We start from the raw sequence: 11,845 nt of genomic DNA, 5'->3' as shown, positions 1-11,845 counted from the left end.
TCATTTTAAGGGCATTTTTATAAGAAACTAACTCATTGTGAAATACACAAAACTTAGGTTTCACTTTCAGATATATAGATTTGTGTATATAAAATTTAACTAGAATAAGGATGTTATTTACCAAAAAAAAAAGGAGTTGAAAGATATCCTTGGATTAAATATATGAAAGAATTGGGGATAGCTTTAATCATATAATTAAATGTGTTCTGACTACAGGTTATATCATATTTGAGACAGAAACTGTCATGTGATATAATAAAACCCCCTCTGCTTCGACTAAATGAAACACCGACCAGATACCTTTCTCCATCCAGTCCTTTTTATACAGTGATTTTTTTCTTATTGTGATAAATCTATTATTCCATATTGGGGTTTTGTGTGGTGTAAAATGATGGTTGTATAAGAGCTTCCAGTACAAGAAGACTGATGAAACTGGGATAGTTTGATAGGGAGAAGCTGGGGTGTGAAATCACATCTAAGTAAAAATGATATCCCTTCCATATTAAAAAATTATATGAAACCAAAAGTTATTGTTATTAAGGAAGGATTTCAACCAGTTAATTTTAAGTGTTCCATTTATGAAATCAAAATCAAAGGCTGTAGACCTCCATCTTTGAAGTCTTTAGTCAACTCCTTTAATTTAATGAGCTTTCTTTCTCCAAATATAATCAAAATGAACCTGATTATTGTTTTTAATCACTCAATTTGGCATCGATAATGAGTATGCAGGGTAGATACATCTTGATAAACTATCCATTTTGGTTAAAAAAAAAATCTTCCCAATAAACTAATATCTCTCAATAACCATAAATTAAGTTTGGATTGGCAATTATCAACTACTTTCCAGTTTCCACAGATTCATATTTTCACATTCAATTATATCTTTAGAAAGATATAATAAAAAATATATAATTCCTAAATATTTCACTGTGGATTTTATAGGGATGTTATAGGCCTCGGTCAACTGGCATTGATGAATTGGCATTAACTCTCACTTTTTCAAATAAAATTTTAAGCCAGAAGCTGTAGAAAAAATGTGGATATTTTGTAGAATTTTGGGGACTTCCGAAAAATGCTTCATAAAGATGGTAGTATCGTCAGCTAACTGGCTGATGATAACTGGATGCCTGAACACCTCTAACGGAGCTATATTTGAGTTTTTAAGAAAGATAGAAAGCAGCTCTGTGGTTATTATAAAGAGAAATGGGGAAAAGGGGCAACCCTGTTTAACTCCACGTTTGATAGAGAATCAGGATGATGCACCTCCTGATAAAGAAATTGAACTATTTGAATTTTCATAAAGAGATTCTATAATATTTCTATATTTCTCTCCAAAAACCAAATAACCTTAAACAATTCAAAATAAATGGGTGTTTAATTGAATCAAATGCCTTAAAAAAAATCAAGAAATAAAATAAAACCCTCATCATCAATAAGATGTCTATAATCTAAAATATCCAGTACTAAACAAATATTATTATGGATAGATCTTCCTTTCATAAAACCTGTTTGGAGTTGCTTATAATTTTATGTAGGATTTTTTTCAATCTGCTAGCATAAACAATGGTTACAATTTTGTGATCGGTGTTTAATAGAGTAATGGGCCCAAAATTATCAAAAATGTTGGAGTCCTTATTAGGTTTAGGGATTAAAGTTATTACACCTTGTTTCATTGTAAGGGGGAATGTCATTTTATCTGTCACTTCTTTTAACGTGAGAGAGAAAGGATCTTTTAATAAACACAGAAGTGTTTATAGAAATTGGCTGTAAAACCATTGCTACCAGGAGATTTATTTACAGACAAACTGTCTACAGCTTTATCCAACTCATCAGAGGTAATATCAGCATCACATAACAGTACTCATCATCTATAAAGGGAATCAAATCTTTAATATGGTTGAAAAAGGATTTGGCGTCATCCGATGAAAAGATTGAGGAATATATTTTTTTATAGAAAGAGACAGCTTCCTTAGCAATCAAAGTTTGGTCTGTGGACTACATTGCCATTAATCAATAATGCTTTAATTTAAAGTCTTTCCTGCCTTCTTTTTTCTAGACTACATAAGCAGTGCTTTTCCCCCCTTCTTATGAAGGCTCATTCAGCTTTTTGAAGACAGATATCATCCAGTTTAGTTAGTAGAGTTTGTAACTTCTGTTTATCATCAGTAAGTGATTTTCTGTTATAATATTCGTTTATTTTCTTAATTATGGTAATTTCTGTTAATTTGTTGTTTCTATTGAGTGATTTTCCAAAATCAATAGAAAATGATCTCATTTTAAATTTAAGGAATTCCCACTTAGCAATATAAGACGTTAGAGAATCATCGTTCATAACCTTAGAGATTATATTTTTGATTCCATCATGAAATGCTTGGCATTTTAATAGATTCGAATAAAAATTCCAATACCCTTTATTATTGCCGTTAACACCAGAAGGATTTAAAACTATACTTAATAACAGAATGATCTGTGAGAGGCGCTGCTGACATACAACAGTCAGAAACAATATTTATCATAGAGGAGATTAACCAGAAATCTATTCTTGACTTTGCTTAATCGCCTAGCGTCAAGTGAAATACCTGAAAAACAAATATTCATAATACACAAATAAACATGCAACTGTAAGTCGATAGCCTGCAAAACCAGACCATTCTCAGTAGTAACTGAGTTATGGTCTGGCAAAGCTTCATTAATAACTCATTTCCAAAGGGGCGTCACCAACGGACGTCGCTCAAACGCCTCTGGGAGCAATTGGATAGACCTAAAACCAATCAGAGCGATCGTCATCGTGTAAAGCCCGCCCCAACGTTTCTGATTGGTGCCGCGATTTTGACGGATTAGAAATGGGCTTGAATGAGCTCATTGCCAGACTACTTGCAGAGCAAATCTAAATTTGCCGGAAGTTGTCTGGGTTTTCCCAGTCCTAGTCCAACAGACTATATAAAATGAAGAAGCCAGAAAAGGCAACAATAGGAAAAAACCTTGGAAAAAGACACAGTCCCTTAAATTCCTATACATTAACCCTTGTATGGTGTTCGGATCTGTAGGACCAGTTTTCATTTTTTATCAAGAGAAAAATGATATGATTAATTATTTTTTTCAAACTCAGACTCACTGGCCTTGACTCATTTTCTGTGAAGAATATCTGAACACATTTTCAATGACCACACACTGTACACCCCCACCTTTTGGCACACCCATTGCTCCAACCCACACTTGCTTAAACTTGCACTGAAACTTGAAGCTTTAAAGACAAGTTACTAAAATGTCACTTTAGGTCAAGCTTTTTTCCTTCTCTGGTCCCAGACACACCCATACAAAATCTACCATTGTATCACCTGTTTCTAAGAAAAATACCATTTTTTTGCGGACGACGTCGGCCTCCTGTCCCACAAACAGCAGCATGCACAGTCAAAGCTAACACGGCTAGCAGAGGAGGCAGAGAAGACCGGCCTGAAAATCAACATCAAGAAAACAGTGGTGATGCGGATGAACAACCGACTACATCAGCCACTGCAGCTACAGGGAGAAGACCTGGTGGAGACCGACCGCTTTGTGTATTTAGGAAGCGTGGTCAACATTGATGGCGGCGCAGATGATGATGTTAAGAGCCGGATTAGCAAAGCAAGGGTAGCGTTCAACACCCTGCGGCCCATCTGGAACTCCAAGGCATTATCCCAGCGCAACAAAGTCCGCATCTTTAACACCAACGTGAAAGCAGTCCTCCTCTATGGGTCCGAAACATGGCGGGTTACCAACACCATCACCAACAAGATACAGACATTTGTCAATAAGTGCTTGCGCCACATTCTCAACATCAGGTGGCCTGAGAAGATTTCCAATACAGACCTATGGAGCAGAACCAACCAGAACCCAGTCGGCAAGGACATCAAGAAAAGAAAATGGGGGTGGATAGGTCACACACTTCGCAAACCAATCGACAATGTCACAAGGCAAGCACTAGACTGGAACCCACAAGGAAAAAGGAAAGTGGGACGGCCCAAACAGACGTGGAGAAGGTCAGTCGAGAGCGAAGTGAAGGATGCCGGAGTGACATGGACTCAGCTGAAGAAAACAGCCCAGAACAGAGTGCGTTGGCATGGTGTTGTTGCAGCCCTATGCTCCATAAGGAGCTTACAGGAATAATAAAATAATAAATTGCTCCAACCCACACTTGCTTAAACTTGCACTGAAACTTGAAGCTTTAAAGACAAGTTACTAAAATGTCACTTTAGGTCAAGCTTTTTTCCTTCTCTGGTCCCAGACACACCCATACAAAATCTACCATTGTATCACCTGTTTCTAAGAAAAATACCATTTGTTTTTACTAAAAGTTGTGGTAACACAATGGCACAATCACATATACACTATGCAGGTTTTATTTAGGTACAAATAACTGAGGGCACATTACAGTGTGGCAATCATGTGTTTTTTTTTTTAAGTACAGAGAGCAGATGGAACATTTGTTCATTTCTTTACATAATGCGGCTGGCAGGCATGATGTGAAGCATAAAGGCCATAGGTAAACAAATCTGAGATATATGTTTAATTGGCTTAAGCATTAATTGATTGTGACATTTCTCATTTAGAAATCAACAATGTATTACATTAAAAATACACGATTTAAAACAGAATGTCCAAGAGTCCACTTGATCAGCATTACCTTGTCTAAGTCCACACCAGAGTACAGTTCTTAAGCATGATGGAATGCTTTTTTAATTGTATAGCAAACATTTTCATCAATGCAAAATATCAGATCAGATGTTTTGATGTTCATATTAACATCAATCAAAGCAGCTATTCATGTTCCCTTGTTTTAAAATGTCTTAAGCAAATTTGTATAGAACACAACATACATGAGAAAGGCTTGTCTGAAATGCACTATTTTCCAGACACATCTGGACCACATTCGAGAAAAATGTGCAAAACAAAGAAAGAAGAGTTAAGTGCCAGAAAACAACAATTTCATAAATAAGTTCTTTATATATCACAGCCAACTAAAAGCCTTAAATGACAGAGCCTTTAGTTCAATTACATATAACGAATTTGCATATTACAGTCTTAAAAGCAATAAAATAAACACTGCCAAAAATAGCAAAACAGTAATTTTATCTATGATTTACGGGTATCTTGGTCAGGAAGTAGGGTTGAGGGTTAAAAAATAAAATAAAATCACTGACCATAGCATCAACTGGCTGACACCCGTATTTTATTGTCCATGAATTTTTCCCCTCTGAGTGAAGTGGACTTGGATCTCTAAGCTGACTCCTGTTCTACATGCTAAAGTGCCAGATAAAGTGTCTTTGAAGAATGAGGCACCATACCATACCTCAGGAGCACACCACTCAAAGCCTTTTGCAGTTCTGCATTGAGAGGTTGCAGCTATTGATGCTGACCCTTCTCCTGCTCTGGCTATCTGCTACAGGGGACAGTGTTTGAGTCAGGCTGACTTGTGCATTGCTAAAGGATGCTATCCTCCCACTTCCGGCAATCTGCAAGTTGACGGTGGTGGCATAACTCGTTTTTAATGTTGTTTTGGACCCCTGATTAATAACACTATCTTCTGTTTTGCCCTCATCTGGGCAATGAATGGGAGTCTCTCTCTCATTGGGGCTGACTGGAGCGACATAGGGACAGATCAGGGTGCTCCGACATGTAGATTCTGCAACCTCTATGTCATCTTGCTCTGTCTCGGTGTAGGGCAAAGCGTCGGTTTCAGTATTGGGCTCTGTATTGTATTTAATCAACAGATCATGTACATCCGGCCAGACAATGTTTGTGAAATGTTTTCCATTATGACTGGTCCTTTCGGCTGTTAGTCTGACAGGTGAAAGAGGACCAGGGCTGATGGAAGATGGGCTACCACTGTATGAACCCCCACGAGGATTTATTAACCCCAATTCTGAACCCACTGACCATCGTCCACTTTCTGCCCAAGACCTGCGTTCCTGTCTTTTTGGACTTGGTGGTCTATCCCCTAGAGCAACAAAGGGCAAACTGTTTCCTCGTAGCCTCCTCTGGCTCTGAGAGATGGTTGCTGAACATGGAGACATCCCCATTGGGGTAGGAGAGATTATTCTGGTGCCTTTTGGTGTAGAGTTTGTTTCCGCTTTTGTTGGAGAACATGCATTTGTTAATGAGGGATTCCTTGGCTGTGGATTAGCAAAGCCCCATACACTTGTAGGAATGCCAATAGGGGGAGGAGAGGTGATTCTGGGACTCTCACAGGGAGATAGTGAACAAGCTGACGTTGATCTTGAGATGTCCAAAGATAGAGGGGTAAAAAAGCCACCTTGTCTGGGGGCTCTGGGATTCGGTGGCTTTGTTACCAGATGACTTGAATGGTTCGGGGCAGGTGGAGGGGAGCAGATTCGAGTAATTGGAGAAGGGCAAATAGAGGGGGACTGTACACGAGAGCTGGGCTCGGAGGACGGGAAGGGCCGAGCCACCCTATTGTGCAAGGTTGTTCGTTGAGGATCGTGGAAATGAGGGAGTCCACCCACATTTGAGTATGTTGCTTTTTTGTGGTTAGTGGCCAACCCATTATTACTCAAACTGTTGTTATTGTTGTTGTTGTTGTTGTTATTACCATTTAAACTAGTGTAAGGAGGCTGTTCAAGAGCAGCAGAGCTTGGGCTGTTAGCAGATGGAGTTGAATGGAGGCTAACTGGAGGTGCAGGGGATACTGACCGCTGACTACGAAAAGGAGGAGGGGTCTGAACTGTTGCTGGACTAGATCGAAGACTGTTTGATCTACATGGGGATGGAGAAGACCTTGGGGGTTGACCTTGGGGATTTCCTACCCCAGTGCTGGATGTACTTCTAAAACCTGACTCCACACTTAAGTCCAAGGTGATGGATTTAGGTGATGGTGACCTAAGTCTAACTGAAGATGTGGGCAGAGGAGAGGAGCTTACAGGTGGGGAAGCAGTCTGAAGATGTGCACCTCTCTTGGCCATGTTTTGAGAAATCGTCTGACTGATACAAGAGGCAGCAAGAGACTTTGCAAGAGCTGAGGCCGTTGAGGACGGTCTGGAGTTCTGGGCACCTCTAATTGGAGAGGGTGATCGCATTCGCAAGTTTGGGCTAAAGGCAGAGGGTGGTTTTGCATCTAATGGACGTCCAACACCAAAGGGAATGTTTAATGGCTTATCATTAACAGTATGGAATAAAGATTGTCTGTTATGAGAAAGGCCAAAATCAGAAGTATCCTGGATCTGTTCCTCAGTCCGCGATGAAGTATTTGGCACTCTGAAAAGCAAGATAAGACACAGTTTAAAATTAAATCAAATACTTTAGTGCTGTTATATAAACTACAACAGCATAACCTAAATTTCAACTGGGTAAACCCTATAACTACAGCTTGGTTTGTGATATGCTCAGCAGACTACCTTTGAGCGACTGAAGATGATGAATTCCAATTGGCAAAGGGACTCCTCTTTCCAGCAGTGGAGGGTAGATTAGAAGGTCTTTGGCTAGTAAACCTTGGAAGCTCATCAAACGAAGGTCCAGCTAAAGAGGGTGTAGAGGGTGGGCTAAAAGACTTTGAATTATTGCTCAGGTCTTCTTTGGATTTAACATCCAGAGGACTACACTTGCTGCATGTACCAAGCAGAGGCGGCAGTTGTGTAGGGATAGTTGTATCCTCCTGCAACTGGGCCAAAGGGTCTGACTGCTCTGACCCCTCGGAGATGATCAAAGTGTTTGAAACACAGTTTTTCAAGAAGGCTGCTAGATTTAATGGGGGACATGCACCTACTTCGTTAACAGAGGTCACTACAGGTGTTATTTTCTCCAAGCTAGTGGTTTCAGTATCATCTTGGACCTGCTTGGATTTTAAATGTCCTGTATGCATTTCATCTTGTTGATCATCAATGGTCAATATTCTTTCACAATACTGTACAATTGAGGCACTTTTCTCATCCACACTGTGAGTCTCTTCTTCTAAAATTTTAATGACTACTGGGTCAATAAAATGTTGACTACTTGGACCAGAATTGCTCACAAAAGCAGGGTTTTCCTCATGCAATATCTGACCTTCTTCAATCCCATTTATTGCAATGAATTTGTCCTCAACATTTGAATAGTTTTCCTGAATGGACTGTGATATGTTGTAAGCATGCTCATTTAAAGGAAATTCAGAGAGGTTGGATGGCATTTCTTGGACATGAATTCCAGAAGTTGAAAGTGACAAGGATTGAGCTCCTTCATGTTGTTTCGACTCACATTTTTCCAAGGAGCTTTCTCTATGGTCTGATATCACCGAGACCTGTGATTCCATAACAGTTGTTAATATTTCAACTGAAGTAGCAGAGGATTCAGCAGAAGAAAAAGACAATGAATCAGATCCAATTGTTGAGATCTCATCCGGAGGCCCAATGAGATTACAATCATTTTCTTGGTGATACATTGTAGACAGCTTCTCTCTTAAAATAATGTGACCAAAAGGCTCAGTAGATGTGGATACGGAAGATTCTTCTGCAACAAAACAATAGGCAACATTTTATTAAACATATTTAAAATAACATGTTTTTCAATCACACAAGATAATAATTAAACTATATTAAGAGCTCACCTGCGGGCTGACATTGTATTCTCATATCCCCCCGATGCAGCTGTACTTGCTGTGAAGTGCTCCCTTTTCCTTCCACTAACCATGCTCCTCTACTCACTCGTGTTTTCTTCTGATGTAGTGGTACCTTCATGCTGCTTGCCTTGGCAGTGTACATGCGTGCAAGCATTTGCACTTTATTAAGAATCTTTTCTGAGTTCTCTACCAAGCATTGGTTGACTGGTCCACCTTCAAAAAAACCTAAATCTGGTACCTCTGCCATTCCTTCGTAAAGGGTATGACTACATGTTACCACCTTGCCATGACGTGACCACCGGCCAACTTTAATCTGACTGGGAAGGCTATCCAGACTTCCATTAGAAGACATTCTAGCTCTGTTTCTTCTTCCATATTGAAGAGATGTATCCGCTGTCTCTGTTATCTGCAGATTAGAAGGGTCTGAAGTGTCTGGATGGCTTTGTGAACATTCATATTGCTTATGCTGTACTAGGGGTGTTGTGCAATTTATAGATGTCTTATTTTTCTCAGGAGCATCTGTGTGTTCAACACAGCTGTTTACTCTTGAGAGAGGGACTTTCAGATTGTTTTGAGACTCTTGGCCAATCCTTTCTTTCTCCTTCCACAGTTTCATACAGGGACTGAACTCTACAGAATGATCCTTTTGTTCTGCCGTCTTGCTGTCTAATTCTTCTTTTTGTTCTTGGATAACATCTGAATGTGAGAGAGCAGATTCCTGATGTTTGAAAGTCTGGTCAGACTCACTCGTCTGACCACACTGGTCAGCCTGGTCTGATATTGGAAGTAATGAAGATGCTGAGTCTGTTTCAACACAGTCTGAGTGGCCACTCTCAGACTCAACTAGACTGTCTTGGTGAACAGGAACATTGAATCGGGACACAGAATCCTTCACTAATCCTGCAGGAATATTAGAGAAGCTGTTCCTTCGTGCCATCTGACCCTCCTCGACACCTGCCTCTGCTGCCTCATAATAGCTGCGTATCTTCTCAATAATCTGCTTGTCACTTTTGGTCAGTTTTTGGTCAGGTTCTACTTTGGGGACAAGAGAGATGTCAGTTGTTTTCAATATAGTGGTAATGTGAGCACAAGCTGAACTGGCCTCACATGCCGTGTCATCAGTTTTGTCCAAATTATCAGATAGGTGAGGTTCTTCACTTTTACTAACAGAGTCCTCAGTATATTTTTCCCCTTTTTCACTTATGGCCTTCTCCATCTCTGGTTTGGATGATTCACTATGACTGGGCTCTGGTAATGTCAACTCTTCTGATTGATTCACTTCTTTGGGGGGGTGCAATGGTGATGATGCTCTCTTAAGCTCCTCTGGTGAAGCAACATTTGCTTCACAAAATGGATAACTGTTCTCATCTTTCTCTGACCCATCCACCAGTTCATTGTCTGCCTCTGATATTTTGGTATTATTTGTCTGATGTTTATTTTCATCCACCTCAGATATAAGTGGTTTGGATTCATCTGACTGCTGTGCCTCCAGTGGCTCGACTTCCAGGGACTCTGGAGTCAACTGGCACTATGGAAGAAAGTACACACAAAAAAAAAAAAAGTAAGTAAAAGGCCATTTTCTTATAACTAGAAGCTTACATTAACAAATTAACAGCATTACTGCTACAAAATCAGAGATTTCAATGTGAAAACCAGTAGTAGAGTTACTACAGCAATTACTATCTCTGAATATTGTTTGAGGTTTCAAAATGTTTTTGTGCAAATATGTACCACTTCAGACGTTAACTCCGCCATGCCTTGTCGAGCACGGCTCTGGTTAATGAACTGCATGATTTCCTCAGTAATAGACAGTGTTGGTGGTGGAGAAAGTGGGGTCATGTCATCCTCATCTTGACATAAAACCAGATCATCACGGCCAGATTCAACTTCAATGACAGAGGATGCCAGAGTGCTGGTACTGCCTGAAGAGCCCATGCTATCAGCCTGTGGGCACAACTCCCCTTCACTGCCAGTCTGGGAACCCATTAATAGACAAAAGTGTAGATATATATGCTATTAGATATATAACATTTTAAACAAACATGTTGTTACAAGGTTGCATTTTGTCGTAAAATTGATAGAATTAAGGCTTTGTATACAATATATAATGTTAAATGGAAGAAAATGAAATTCACACCTTTAAAGAACCTGGATTCCATAAGCAGTGAAGCCATGGAAGATCAGAAAAAGAAAAATAGAAACAAAAAATGATTTTGCTTTCTTTTTTTAAAAACATTTCCATTCTTAAAATCTTTCAAATTATGTTAACTTTTTCAAAAAGACTCATCATCACTGACCAAATAAAAATAATATAACACAACAAAATGAAATAACTTAAGTTTAAACTCACCACTTTGCTGGAATGCAGCTTCTATATCTTTGGCAGGGGCTTGATGCAAATAAAGATTATATTTTAGACTTTAAACTTTAGTTTTTGCCATAGTACAAAAGATCAATAATTGGTGACAGTATCAATATAACATGACGAAAAAAGAAAAAGAAAAAAAAATATTATGCAACTGTATTTATAAATAAAATTATTTTGAGAACATAATCATTTTAGGCCTCATTCAGAATATGAGAGTAGATTATATTCACCAGACTGTCTCCTCCCACGCTTGTATGGCAGGTTTCCCTCTAAGAGGAGTGGAAGGCATTTTCTGGCTTTCTCAGGGGTGTAGATGAACTCTGGTGGTTCTGTCAGAAGTTATGAAAGTAATTTTTATGAGTATATGAATCAGTGCGGTTTGGCATTTTAAGGTATTCTAATCTAATAAACACTATCTGCCAGACCTGATTGCCTTCTTCCTCTGTGGTAGTTATGAACATCATCCAGTCGTGGAGAAGGCATCGGCTTTCTTATTGGCTCCTGATCAAACTGTGGGGCTAAACAAAATGCAAAACATTAATAATCCACAGCATGTAAAACACTCAGTGCCACAAGCAATAGTTTACATGCAGTGAACACTTACACTGACAGAAGTTGTCACCAAGAACCTGTCTTGCCTGGAAAACATATTTAGATATTTAACACTATAGTGTCCTTCTGTGAACTATGTATAACTGAACCAGTCAGTTTTGACTGTACATTATCCCTTACATAGTGATTGATAGTTTGACATATAAACAACTCCTACACTACTTACTTTTTGGGGCAAGGATGCAGGATGGTTCTCCACTATCATCCTCTTAAGGTAATGTAGCCACAGCCGCTTCTCCTCCTGGTTTTTAGCCTACAGATAAAGTACGATTTTTTTA

The 11,845-nt window shown here is 39.1% G+C and overlaps 2 protein-coding genes across 7 annotated transcripts in view; both read right to left on the bottom strand.

The window, feature by feature from the left end:
• Positions 1-4,363: 4,363 nt before the first annotated feature.
• Positions 4,364-10,712, bottom strand: LOC309505398 (uncharacterized protein). Its single transcript, XM_082178755.1, has 4 exons — positions 10,319-10,712; positions 8,576-10,115; positions 7,392-8,478; positions 4,364-7,251 (listed from the first exon to the last, which is right to left on the bottom strand). Exons 1-4 carry the CDS (start codon positions 10,571-10,573, stop codon positions 5,346-5,348), a joined length of 4,788 nt encoding a protein of 1,595 aa, XP_082034881.1. The 5' UTR covers positions 10,574-10,712; the 3' UTR covers positions 4,364-5,345.
• The window catches only part of plekhg2 (pleckstrin homology domain containing, family G (with RhoGef domain) member 2), a 46,485-nt gene continuing 45,061 nt past the window's right edge, over positions 10,422-11,845 (bottom strand). For 5 of the 6 annotated variants that reach the window (XR_014208423.1, XR_014208424.1, XR_014208425.1 and 2 more), the window contains 6 exons: positions 11,734-11,820; positions 11,560-11,593; positions 11,381-11,473; positions 11,186-11,284; positions 10,725-10,976; positions 10,422-10,561 (listed from right to left, as the gene is read on the bottom strand). Coding sequence is in view for 1 of the 6 variants with exons in the window: in XM_082178759.1 (XP_082034885.1) it covers positions 11,154-11,284; positions 11,381-11,473; positions 11,560-11,593; positions 11,734-11,820 (345 nt within the window). In the remaining 5 variants the exon portion in view is untranslated. The other variant, XM_082178759.1, reaches the window with a different exon arrangement.

The sequence above is a fragment of the Leuciscus leuciscus genome, assembly GCF_965113295.1.
Source record: "Leuciscus leuciscus genome assembly, chromosome: 9".
NCBI lineage: Eukaryota > Metazoa > Chordata > Actinopteri > Cypriniformes > Leuciscidae > Leuciscus > Leuciscus leuciscus.
The sequence above is the reverse complement of the archived record's forward strand: the minus strand, read 5'-3'. Positions and strand labels throughout refer to the sequence as shown.

Coding starts and splice junctions, on each gene's coding strand:
- LOC309505398 (XM_082178755.1), bottom strand. CDS start 10,573: ATGGGTTCCCAGACTGGCAGTGAAGGGGAGTTGTGCCCACAGGCTGAT. Junction 10,116..10,318: donor CGGAGTTAACGTCTGAAGTG/GTACATATTTGC, acceptor TTTCTTCCATAG/TGCCAGTTGACTCCAGAGTC. Junction 7,252..7,391: donor TCATCTTCAGTCGCTCAAAG/GTAGTCTGCTGA, acceptor CTTGCTTTTCAG/AGTGCCAAATACTTCATCGC.